This window comes from Lacerta agilis, chromosome 2 (assembly GCF_009819535.1).
Source record: "Lacerta agilis isolate rLacAgi1 chromosome 2, rLacAgi1.pri, whole genome shotgun sequence".
NCBI lineage: Eukaryota > Metazoa > Chordata > Lepidosauria > Squamata > Lacertidae > Lacerta > Lacerta agilis.
The window spans coordinates 76,117,549-76,131,310 of record NC_046313.1 but is presented as its reverse complement, the minus strand read 5'-3'; the positions used below and the strand labels follow the sequence as shown (position 1 = coordinate 76,131,310).

General features: G+C 41.4%; 1 protein-coding gene across 3 annotated transcripts in view; it reads left to right on the top strand.

The window, feature by feature from the left end:
* Positions 1-12,331, top strand: part of WNT7A (Wnt family member 7A) — a 53,146-nt gene extending 40,815 nt beyond the window's left edge. For all 3 annotated transcript variants that reach the window (XM_033140857.1, XM_033140858.1, XM_033140860.1), the window contains exon 4: positions 10,276-12,331. In XM_033140857.1, the coding sequence (XP_032996748.1) occupies positions 10,276-10,755 (480 nt within the window). In that variant the 3' untranslated portion in view covers positions 10,756-12,331. The remainder of the gene's footprint in view (positions 1-10,275) is intronic.
* Positions 12,332-13,762: the final 1,431 nt, after the last annotated feature.

Genomic DNA, 13,762 nt, shown 5'->3' with positions numbered 1-13,762 from the left:
TGATAACAAGTAGGCGACTATGGACAGATACTTAAATCTACAGGAAGGATTGTGTTTTGGCTTGTGTTATTTTATTTATATTTATTGTTTGTTTATTTAATAAAATTTATTTTTTTAAAAATCTGCAAAGTGGCTTACCAAAAGAAGCAAGCAAACAAAAAAACCTACAGCAGTAAAATCAAGAAAAATTAACAATCCTACCTTGAAACATACAAAAGCTAAAATATTAAAATTAAAATTACTTCAACTTCCTAAGCATCTAGGTATGCTTGCCTAAAGAACAAAATTTCAAAAAAATATTATTTATTATTTTGTTTTGACTATGGCAGACCAACACAGCTACCTACCTGTAACTTGCCTAAAGAAAAATGCTTTTAGCAGGTGCCCAAAAAGAGTCCAGCAAAGGCACTTGCTTTGTTGCAATAGGCGGGGAGTTCCAAAGTGCAGGTGCTGTCACATTAAACAATGCAGTACAGATATTATGTGGAACCTGTAGTAGTGCTTGAAACTACTGAAGGGGAGGTTTTATTTATTGTGATTTCACCATGCTCTGTATTATCTGAAAAGGAAAACAATTATTTAAAAAACAGGACTGTACAGCAGCAATCCAGTCTCATCATGATCAGTGGGACTTATTCCCAAGCCGACAGTGCATAAGATGGGCTGCAATCCTGTGCACCACTTGCATCCAACTTGTACCTAAAACTCTGCACAAGCCTGCACCAGAGAATTGTAGAGTTGGAAGGGACCCCTGAGGGTCATCTAGCCAAACCCCTGGGGCAGTGCAGGAATCTCAACTAGACCATCCCTGACTGATGGCCATCCGTCTTCTGTTTTTCCCCCTCAGCCAGGACACCCAACAGATAAAGACACAACAATGGATACTGGAGGTGGGGGAAAGATAAATTTTGACAACTATATCATCCCTGACTGATGGCCACCCTTCTTCTGTTTTCCCCCCTCAACCAGGACACACAACGGATAAAGACACAACAACAGAGACTGGAGGTGTGGGGGGGGGGGAGCCCAGCGGAGGGTAGGGCGGTTCATAAAAAAACCTTTTTTTTATAAAAAAAAAAGTCTGCTCCAAAGGTCTTATCTTACTAAACTAGGGATTATATACCTATATCTTAAATTTCATGCATATCAGTTAATATCTTGACCCTGCTCCACTTAATTGAAATTTCAGCCTTCACGACATAGGAAAACGGCCAAGTAAACAACTATTTTTGTGGAGGAGGGTCAAGATATTAACTGATATGCACGAAATTTCAGATATAGCTATAAAATCCCTAGTGTAGTAAGATAAGACCTTTGGAGCAGGCATTTTTTTTTAAAAGTTTTTTTTATGAACAACCCTTGTAGGGCAGTAATTGTTCCTTGATCATTTGTCACACCCTCCATGATGGCTCCTGGCACTGCCCCCGCCCCCCTTCCTATGGCCCTGGCCATGAGGGTCATCTGGTCCAACCCCTTGCAATGCAGGACTCTTTTGCCCAACGTGGGGTTCAAGCCCATGACCCTGAGATTGAGTCTCATGCTCTACTGACCGAGTCAGGTTACATTTCTCTGCTCTATAAACCTGTGGGTCAAGATGAGGACTCCTGTGCAATTTAGCTTCACAAGTCTTAGTAAAACCGCCACCATGCAAGACTTTTTTTATCTCGCTGGGGGTTGACCTGGCTTGTGTGACGGAGACCTGGGTGCGTGAAGGCGAAGTAGTCGCCCTGCATGAGATAACACCCCTGGGTTTCTCTGACCTCCACCAGTTGCAGTCGGGGGGGGGAGGGGTAGCATTGTTAATCTGGGAGGATTGCTCTTTCAGGGCTCTGCCATCACCATCAATCTCCGGCATTGAATGTGTTGGCCTAGTGTGGGGCACCAAGGAGAGCTTGGCTGTCTGGCTGATGTACTGACCACCTAGTGCACCAGCAGCCACCCTGTTGGATGTGGTGGCAGGCTGGGGCTTGGAGTTCCCTAACCTACTGGTTTTGGAGGACCTCAACCTCCATGCTGATGCCACCCCCTCCTCAAGGGTTCTGGACCTGGTGTATTCCATGGCGACATTAGGGCTCTCCCAGTTTGTTTTGAGTCCCACACACCAACAGGCCACACGCTGGATTTGATCTTTGGTGAGGGTATAGATGTGATCATCTCCTCACTTGTGGAAGTGCCATGGTCTGATCACTACGCTCTGAAAGCCAGGATTGACTTCCCGCCCCCACCCCGCTTGGGTGGCAAGCCTATTTGGGCTCGCCCGCAAAGGCTGATGGATCCTGCTGGATTTCATCAGGCCTTGCGGGACCCTGCTCCCCCTGGCGGCTCACTAGATGAGCTTGTCGAGAACTGGAATAACCGGCTCTTGGCAGCCACCAATGAGATTGCATCTAAGCGCCCTCTGCGACCCCGCCGAAACCGGGGCCCCTGGTTTACCGAGGAGCTTTGGAGCTCCTGAGCCGCAAGGTGGTTAGATTGGTCTCAACTAGGGCCAGGGCCTTTTCAGTACTGGCCCTGACTTGGTGGAACGCTCTGTCACAAGAGACCAGGGCTCTGCGGGATTTGACATCTTTCCGCATGGCCTGAAAGATGGAGCTGATCCGCCTGGCCTTTGGTTTGGACTCAGTCTGGCCCTTATGTTTCCCTCCCCTTATGGTTTTGATTTACGGGCTACTACTAAAATGAGGCTACATTTTAAATTGTATTTTAACCCATATTTTAATTAACTGTTTTTTCTTTTTCTTTTACATTTTATTGTAATTTTATTGGTGTTAGCCACCCTGAGCCCAGTTCTGGCCGGTGAGGGTGGGGTATAAATAAAATTTTATTATTATTATTATTATTAGTAGTAGTAGTAGTAGTAGTAGCAGCAGCAGCAGAACAAATCAAGATAAAAAAGGAAAAGGTAAACCTCATGCTTTTTTTCTGGCGGTACTCAAGTGTATGTAAGTACTGGCAACCTTTTTTCTAGAAGAAAAGCACTGGTTAAAAGTGTGGCACTTACTGTAACAACTTCATGGTGAATACTGGCACCTTTTTAATAGGAAAAAAGCACTGGGTAAACCTAAAGTTCAAATAAATGGACTGACTTTCAAATAATTTCAAAATGACTCTACAGGTAGAGCAATGGGTACCCCTGCATTTTCAAGTTCCACTCCCAGAACTCGAAATACCTGTATTGGTTTTGCAAGTGAATGTAATGCACTTATTATTTTGTCCTTCCAGGAATACTGATCATTCTTTATTTAAAAAAAAATTAAAAAAAAATCCTTCCAGTAGCACCTTAGAGACCAACTAAGTTTGTTCCTGGTATGAGTTTTCGTGTGCATGCACACTTCTTCAGATGCACACGAAAGCTCATACCAAGAACAAGCTTAGTTGGTCCCTAAGGTGCTACTGGAAGGAATTTTTTATTTTTTATTTTGTTTTGACTATGGCAGACCAACACGGCTACCTACCTGTAACATTCTTTATTTGCCAGTCGTCGCAAGTTACCTCCATCAACAATGATATTTTTGTCCTCCATCTTTCCTCATTAGAATTGTGCTTCTAATTTCCATGGCAAACTGCTAGGGTGTTTGTGTATACCATTTTAACAATGGGGAAAGCGAGCGAGAGACAGCGTGCGGTTCTCTTTGCTGATGTGTTGTGCATTTGTGGAGATGGCACCTCAAGGAGAAAGATTTTTCTTCTTCTACATGTGCCATTCTTAGTTTGGCCTTGAAGTCAAGAAGCTTTGAATAGAGGGAAAAAAATCTGATGTACAACCATGGTAACCAAAAATATGTGCTGTAGCACTCAGCTATCTCAAGTAATGCCAGCAAAAAAAGAAAAAGAAAAAGAAAAGAAGCTTTCAATGCCCTCACGTGTCTGGAACTTTTGAAAATTACCATAGACTCCAGGAAGTCTAGAAGAACATCCTACTGTTGAATAATTAAAAACTGACTGAGGCTGCTCTGATACCTCTGGAATCAAGTGATATTATGGTATCAGCAGCAAAGCCACCTAGGCCTTGAAGCTCAGGTGTTAATCTCGCCATTTAAAATTGTTTTTCTCCCCTTCACTTTGCTGTTGTTTGATTAGCATTGCTGATCTTTGCTTTCAAACCTTTTGAGTTTCATGGCTACATTCCAAAGGAGCTGTAGGCATGTGTATGTTGGAGAACTGCTTGCATAGCCAGAGGTTTATTTGAAGTCTCCCATCTAGCCACTTATATCTCTGAGGAGACAAACCAAATGTCAAAGATGCTAATGGCTATGTTATCCCCTAGACCAGGCATAGGCAACCTTTGGCTCTCCAGATGTTTTGGCCTACAACTCCCATGATCCCTAGCTAACAGGACCAGTGGTCAGGGATGATGGGAATTGTAGTCTGAAACATCTGGAGAGCCGAAGGTTGCCTATGCCTGCCCTAGACATATAGATCCACGACCTTTGCCTTTTTAAGGACTCTCCATAAAATAAAATAAAATGGAATTAGGATGCTATTTCAATTTTGCAGTTGCAGATGGAATTTTCTCAGAAGAATCACAGCAATTAAAGTCTCCTTAACATTTAAGTCTTAAAACACACACTTTCCCCCAATTATGTTTATTCAGAAGTTAGTCCCATTGATTTCTTCGAGGTTCATTTCCAAGTAAGCAACTCATGATTCATCTTTGGGAAGACATCCATATAATGGTGTGTTTGTCCAACATAAAATATATCCAACGAAAAGGATTTACAACTTCTTCAGTAATTTATTTTCACAGGCTTTCTATTCTGATTGGTCAGAAAATTGCTTTTGATAAGCCTGTTGGCTTTTACTTCAGCCTTAGTGGGTATGTAATAGCAGACAACTCTTCACCTTTTTTCTAGAAGTTGTTTACATAGCTGAAAACTATTAGCAATATGTGATGATTCATCTATGATAGATGTATATATTGGTGTCGGTGGAAGAAGATGACTTAAATACAAACTATCAAAGCAGTAGCTTTTAATTACAGAAAGCAGCTTAAAGATAAATCAAGCTTAAGTAACAAACAGTAGCAATAATATATTAAGAACTTGAAAGCTGGTTTTGGAGGAACAAATCTATTCCTATTAAAAGTTAAATGCAACTTCAATTTCTAATTTATGCTGTATCCATAAATGTAATGGGTTGGATCCGGACTTGCTCCTTCAATTAACAGAGGAAACTGGGAACCAGCAGAGGTTCCTCACAGAAAGGGAGTGGTTTTGATAGTTCCCACTCCAGCCCACAGCATCACTTTCCATGTTGTCCTAGAGCAGTGGTACTCAACCTTGGGTCCCCAGATGTTTTTGGCCTACAACTCCCATCAACCCTAGCTAGCAAGACTAGTGGTCAGGGATGATGGGAGTTGTAGTCCAACAACATCTGGGGACCCAAGGTTGATAAAGGCTGTCCTAGAGGATCCTTCAACCCTTGAGAAGCTTTGCAGGATACACAGGGGGCTGTAGAGGGTGGAGGAATTGGCAAAAATCACCTCCTCACCCCTCCCCAAGTATAAGCAGAACAGTACTGAGTGCATTTCTTGATTCAAACCTATTGAAGACATGCGTCTTTACCCTGGTCGTTGACACCTGATATTGACATCTATCTACTGTATATCCCTCGATATTATTCTGATTGTAAATGGTTTCAACTGATCTCAATCTTGCATGTTTATATTGTTGTAACCTGCTCTGGGACCTTATAGTGAAGGGTGGGTAAGAAATCCAGTTAACAACAAATACAAACAACACATTAAAACATCCCTTTACTTGTTTTCTCTTGTCAAATGACACAGGCAAATAGCAAAGGGAAAAAACAACCCATAGGCTTCTTATAATGAATTATTGCAAGTTCAGGGGCATTGGGAACATTTAGAAAACGTCTGAAAGCAGCACTGTTTTTGTTGTTGTTGTTGTTGTTTTTTGCTGGAAGCCGCCCAGAGTGGCTGGGGAAACCCAGCCAGATGGGCGGGGTATAAACAAATAAAATTATTATTATTATTAGTAGTAGCAGTACTACAACTAATTTTGTGTGAATTGGTTTTAATGACTTTATTATGTATTATGTTTTGTTGTATTTTATTTTCCATATGATGGTTGTGGTGAAATACAGAATAAAAACACCTTAATAAATCAATAAATCAATCAGTCAGTCAATCGGTCAAGTAGGATGAACTCCAGTTGAAAACCATAGTCATACCTAAATTTAGGAGGATGGGGATAATTGTGTCAAAGGCGTCCTGAAATCCTGGATGGCCAGTTTCAACAAAATATTTGATGGTTCTCTCCTCCTTGGGGAAAGTGGTAATGTTAGCCAAGTGTGTCATCATCACCACTTTTAAGGGAATTTTTTATTCTGATGTGTAGCTTTGCCCTTTCAGCTTCAAACTCCCCTAAACCGCACAGAGAAGGCAAAATATGGCTGCATGGCTTCCTCGCTGTTGAGGAGGCTGGAGTCTCTTCATTAGTTAAGCCACAACGTGGTCATTTACACCACTCCCATTTTGGCCAAAGTGGCTCTTACCTGTCCACGAAAACTGACGTTAACAGACAGGCCCTAAAGTACGTGGATTTGCTTTCAGTTGAGGGGAATTTGCATGTACAGTACAATCGTGTCTTGCGTGCAGTTAATTTGCACCATTTCAACCTTACATGGTTGAAAGCTGGCGATCTTGAAAGCTCCTATGCTCTGGGTTTTCCCAATGTGGAAAACACTTTTAAGCTCTCTCACTTGCTTACTGGGCTTGGGGAAGCTGTTGAGAAATCTTGTGGAAGCTCAGATGGCCCTGCAAGATCTTGCGAGAGCCTCCCAAAACTTAAAAGCTCTCTGGCTTGTTTGGAAAGTAAGGGGCAGTTCCAAGGGGGTGGTTTGGGTATACACATTTTTGCATGTATGCGCCATCCCCAGAATGTATTTTTCCTTGGTGGAAGTGTAGTACACTAGAGAATGCAACAGAAGAGAAGAAATCAAGGGTTTAAACTCTAGATTGTATGTTCTGAATGGTGATCAGAAATAGTGTGGAATTGTTATGCATTATGTTTAAGTATAGAATACCATAGTTCAGTTTTGACTACTTATAGATCATACACAGTGCACACACCCAAATTTTTGATGCTAATTAGTTGAGGGGGGGGGGAGAAGAGAGAGATGGACAGATTAACAAGTGCCATCAATTCATCCCAGAGGCTTAGAGAAAATGTGGGCAAGGTTAAAAAGACTGCCTATATCAGCATTTAGAATAGTCTAAACCTTTTGCTTTCAAGCCACAGGTTTGCTGCTGAAACTGTGTGTGTGTGTGCGCGTGTGTGTGTGTGTGTGTAAGCTTGCAATTTGAAGACTGCACATCTTGCTGTGTTTATTATTATATGCTGGTATAATTTGAACTATTACCTGTGGCAAACTAGTCCAGCCTTTCAGGCTCTGCTGGACCATGAAGATAGCAATAATAGGGTGCTGGGTTTGGATTTGGGTCAAAATGCAGCTTAACATTCCTGTTCAGTCATGAAGGTCACTTGGTAACCTTAAGCAAGTCAGTGTCTCTCAGACTAGCCTGTGTCAAAGGGTGGCAGGAAGGCACTTTGTTCACTGAAAGATACAATAGAAAAGCATAACAATAACGAGCCTTGAAGCATTTTAAAGACCAACACATTTATTATGGGCCAAGCATTCGTGGACTCTGGCTGACAAACATTTTATGCCATATTAAATGTGTTAAGTCTTTAAGGTGCCACAATACTCTGTTGCTTTTGCTGCAACAGGATAACACAGCTAACCCTGTGGTGGTGATGGTAACAAAGACAACTGAAACAGTGTAAGTTGTATTTCAGGAGTTTTTGAGTATATTTTGGCTATTGCTAACTGGGACTGGGACCTGCCTGGAAACCAGTAATCTAGGTTAGTTCTTTAATCTTGCATATTACCAAGACTTTGAAAAAAGAGGACAGGAACCCGAGAGGAACTTGTGTAATGTGACAAGAATACTAATATGCCAAGGTTTGTTAAAGTTGTTATATTGTTTATCAGACAATATTAACAATGAAGAGGTGGGGGGTGGAAAGAGGAGAGGAATGTTTTCACTGAAGACATCAGGACTTCAAAACTGGAGGGGTAAATGAAAAGGGGAACTAGTGCTAGACTGGGAAGCATGTGTTTTTGAAACAATTACAGTGAGCTTTGAGAACAAACATAAGTTAGATGTGAGAAGCTGCCCTCTACAAAGGAACTTACTACACTTGCCTGCTGGTAGATCTTCAGGGTGCCAGGCAATAATCTCTCCCATTCCTACTTACTTAGTTGAGCTCCTCTAACCAGAAATCCCTAGATGCGAAATCTGGTTCGAAGTTATAAAGGTAAAGGTAAAGGGACTCCTGACCATTAGGTCCAGTCGTGGACAACTCTGAGGTTGCAGTGCTCATCTTGCTTTACTGGCCGAGGGAGCCGGCATACAGCTTCCGGGTCATGTGGCCAGCATGACTAAGCCGCTCCTGGCGAACCGGAGCAGCACACAGAAACACAGTTTACCTTCCCGCTGGAGTAGTACCTATTTATCTACTTGCACTTTGACATGCTTTCAAACTGCTAGGTTAACCCGTCCCTAAAAAAGATTGGTGGGACCCAGGTGGCGCTGTGGGTTAAACCACAAAGCCTAGGGCTTGCTGATCAGAAGGTCGACGGTTCGAATCCCTGCCATGGGGTGAGCTCCCGTTGCTTGGTTCCAGCTCCTGCCCACCTAGCAGTTCAAAAGCACATCAAAGTGTAAGTAGATAAATAGGGACCGCTCCAGTGGAAAGGTAAATGGCGTTTCCGTGCGCTGCTCTGGTTCGCCAGAAGTGGCTTTGTCATGCTGGCCACATGACCTGGAAGCTGTCTGCGGACAAACGCCAGCTCCCTCGGCCTATAGAGCGAGATGAGCGCCGCAACCCCAGAGTCGGACACGACTGGACCTGATGGTCAGGGGCCCCTTTACCTTTACCTTAAAAAGATAGACTGACTCGCACTTTGATATGAATGAAAACTTGGGCATGGCAACATGTGCCCAGCCCCATTTTTAGATGAGAAAGGTCTCAAAGCTGGTTCCAGCTGGCATCAAGATACATCGCAGAGAACAGCAAGCTCAACACATGTCACAAGTCCTTTCAGCTGTTGATCCATTGCAGCAGCTTACTCAGCTCTTTCCAATGGAGCTGTTTATTCCCTCTGTGGTCACTGTCTGTTCATGGGCTGAATTGGAACTTGGGCACTGTAAAAGTGTAGACTGCTCTGAACAAAGCCACATGGCTAGCTAGAATACAAAACAACAGCATTTAAATTTCAGGGTAAGTTATACCACCTGGAACAGAGAGATTTAATTTTCAGAGGATGTAACTATGTTCGACTATTGTAGTAAAAACAAAAGGGAGTCTTATAGCACCTTGAAGACTTATTATATAAGGCTTCATGGACTAGATGCTAAAGTGCTATCCTCAGTTGGCAGGTTTATTTAAGCACAAATACGTGAAAAGAAAAAAAGTAGGCCATGAAATGCAAAAAGTACAGTCTGCGACAATTTTAAAATAGATGTATGTCAGATTGCTCCTGTCTCCCATTTCTTTTTGCTGAGCTTTTGAAGCATATTGCAATGCTTGACCGAGCCAGAAACCCAGCCAGATGGGTGCGGTATAAATATTATTATTATTATTATTATTATTATTATTATTATTATTATTTATTAAAAGCTGCTTGAAGGTGTGATGAGGCTCTTTGTTGTTTATGTATGCATCCCTGTCCCTACAAGGGATCTCTTGATTAGGGCAACATGTTCATCTACAGAAACGTTGGTCAAGACACCAGTTGGTAGCCTTTGTAGCATGACTACATAAGGTGTAAAGCTAGAAAACTAAGGGAAAATAAACTTGTACAGAATTATCCTCAACACCATCTATAAAAAAATGCATGTTATCCATCTGTAGGATTCCTGTAATGCTCTGGTTATACTGGCCCACTATATTGCAAGTGGTTTTAAAGATTTAACCCATCCTTTGTTTAAGCAGAGGTGTGGTTGACCAATGTTTCCTTTATCAACAAAAGCTGTCTTTGCTGCATTTTTAGATTAAATGACTCCATAAGCATCAATGTGTGTTTCAGGCCTGGCCTGGCTTTTACCATTTGTTCTTCATTATAGTTATGAAGATAAAGAACTTTTGAAATTAGTATTGCATATTATGAAACAGATTTAAGTACACCACCCTTCTTCTCCATCGTCTCTTGTGGTTTTAAATATAACACCCTCTCCTCCTTTCACTCTAGATCCTTGAAGAGAACATGAAGTTGGAATGCAAGTGCCACGGTGTGTCGGGATCATGTACTACTAAGACATGCTGGACAACTCTTCCTAAATTCAGGGAGCTGGGCTACATCCTTAAGGACAAATACAATGAAGCCGTTCAGGTTGAACCAGTGAGGGCAAGTCGCAATAAACGCCCAACTTTTCTTAAGATAAAGAAACCACTCTCCTACCGTAAGCCCATGGATACAGATTTAGTGTACATAGAGAAATCACCTAACTACTGTGAAGAGGACCCTGTCACTGGAAGTGTGGGAACACAGGGCAGAATGTGCAACAAAACAGCCCAGCAGACCAATGGCTGTGACCTGATGTGTTGCGGTCGAGGTTATAATACTCATCAGTATTCAAGAGTGTGGCAGTGCAACTGTAAATTTCATTGGTGCTGTTATGTTAAATGTAATACGTGCAGTGAAAGAACAGAAGTGTACACCTGTAAATGAAAGTGTGGCTTGGGAGGGGGAACCTACAGCCTTGGAATAAACACATTTTTTTTTGCACATAAGCTCAGTGCACCTACACACGACTGTAGCAAAGACCCACACTGTTTCCGAAAGGAAAACCAGCAAATGGATCCCATCTTCCCCTCTTAATATATCAACTCTTATGTGGAGACCCATCAAAGACTTAGAGAAATAGTCCAAAAACAACACCAGACTTTTTTTTAAAAAGGAAACAGAAACAAACAAGTCACCTAATACAAAAAAATAAGTGGGGGGGAGATGCTCTTAAATATTCTGCGCCTTCAGAACATAATTTATTGACTGCCTTAAGGGAAAAAGCCCAAAGCAAGGGGCTCTTTCGGACTGGATGAGCGAGAGATTGAAAGGCACCATGCATAAAGAGAGGGCTGGGGGAACAAACGATTCTTAAACATGGTCTTTGCACAGGATGGGGTGACAATGGACCAGTGTGAATTTCAACTTAAAGAGAGTGGATTAAGCAGATTTAGGGATTTCTACACTTGTGAAAAGCTTCTGCTGGTCCTTCTGTCTTTCCGTTTTTTTTCAGACAATGTGCTACTGCAAGTAGGATTGTTGATGTTTTCCATATAAACACTGGTTTATCTGCCTTTTTGTCGTGCTGCAGATATTTTAGCACAGGGATTTGGGACATCTGGGCATAATAATAATAGCAATATTTAACAATTTATCCAGATAAAGCTAATATTAATTTATTTAATTAAAAAGACTCTACCGACATTTTTAAAAAACCATTTTGCATTTAGATAGCCTGCTTTTTTGTGGAATAATTTTGTAGATATGGAAAGGAGGGGACACCCTTGAGCTGTATATATTATTGTTTACTCAGATATTTCTACTAGTTGGAATTGCAGGATGTTTTTTTCTGCAATAATAGATGTTAAGTACAAAAGCAGGCATCTTTTATAATTTGTTTGGCTGTTTGCTGCTAGTTGTCTGGAATCTCAAACTGATATTCATCTTCACCTAGATACCAGTGCATAACATGTCCAGTTTTTTTTAAATTTTATTTTAAGGAGCATTACATAAATCCAGTTGGAAATAATGCATCACATATAAATGCAAAACTCCAGACAAGTTTCCATCTTTGGAAAATGAACCATAGGATAAAAGAGTATATTTTGTAAGAGACTATTTTTATATGAATATTTTATTTATACTATGTCTGCTTGTATAATTCTATAACCTGTACTTTTTCTCAAAACAGGCACACAATTTGTAATTGTTAGGCTATTTAACAGATAAAGGCTGATTACTTTGTTGACCTGAAAGTAGCAAGCTGGATGCATTCAGTTGTTACTGGTGGATGTACAAAATACAGAATGAATTTTCTCTCCGGATGTATGTACAACGTGGCTCTTTTCCTGCAGTTCAATTTGCAGAATATGCAGAACAAGAACAGGGTATGTAGCATCAGTTTTGTCACATGGTTTGAATTCATGGTTGGTATTAACTGGATGCTCCTTTATCCCATTCAGAAAAAAATCTGAATTAGCTTCCCTGATGCATCAGTCATTAAACTGTGGCGTTATGACTAGCAAATGTGCTGTGTGTGCTGTCAGTTAAACCTCTATATTGTGCTACTGTCAAATTTGATTTTATCAGTGCAAGACTGTAGACTATGACTGTAAAAACTAGCATGACACGCATAGACTGATTCTCATAGATAAGGCACAAAGCTTTCAGGTTTTGTCCAACTAGTTTTTGGCATTTGCCTTACTCTTTCCCTCTCGGAAGGTTCTTAGTGAAAAAGATCAAGTCACATTTTAGACAAGCTTTCAATCACGCCCCCGTTACTTTTTGTGTGTGTTCAGTTCCTGCACTGTGGCATTTCCTTTCTTATCCCTAAGATTTTCTTCTGCAATTATGTTCAATTAAATTGTTTTGCTTTGGGGGAATCGTTGTGATCATTCCACCAGGATCACGGAAAATTCCTTTCCCCGAATATGTAACTGACTTTTGCTATTTCACATCCAGATTCCAAGATGAAATTAATGGGACCCCTTTCCACATTATATCCAGAGAAACTTTCATGGAAGGAACTCATACAAGGAAATGTAAAAAATTGTACACGAAAATCTGTTGCATGATGTAAGTCAGGGCTGTCCAACTCCCAAGAGACTGTGATCTACTCCCACTATAAAAAACCCAGCAGTGATCTACCCATTGGATTGACCAGAGTTGTTGAGCTTTTTTTTGGGGGGGGCATCAAGGTCCTGCAATCGACTAGGATCATCCAGGGATATCCCTAATATAAGCTACTTCACATAGGTATATGAAGGTTGCTTATGTGAAGTCTTGGACACCCACAAATTTTTGTATTGTGCATGCAGCCCTCTGGATTGTAAGGCTCCAAAGAGCCCCATGCTTAATGAACTTGTGTGTATGCATGAAAGGGCTGCTCATTTCTCTTTGTGGCTGTAGCGCCCTCAAGCCACTTCAAATGTGCTCTTGTGTGTGCCCTATCTTTCAAGATGTGATGGAAAAGGCTGCCATTTAAATCCTGGGCAGTGTGTTTCAGACTGATGTATTGGAAATACAGGACCTAGTTGTTAGATACATAAACATGACTTTATTATGCCCCACCTAAGGCTTTAGGAAGGGGTAGAACATAAAACAATTTTTAAATCAATTGCATGAAATATGACAACTCCTTAAAGCTGCTATTCCAATCACTATTCCAACCTTTTATTTAAAACCAATTAGATTTACTTCTAAATGAATGTGTCTACAGCTGTGTGTCCCCCACTGCTTGTTTGGGAACCGGTGTACATATAACGTTAGCCACAACCCATATCTATCCTGTGTTTGCTCTGCTGTTTCTTATGAAATACTGTGCTTTGATCTGGGGAGTGGGTGGCGCTGTGGTCTAAACCACTGAGCCTCTTGGGCTTGCTGATCAGAAGGTTGGCGGTTCAAATCTGCATGATGGCCTCCTGTTGCTCTGTCCCAGCTCCTGCCAGCCAAC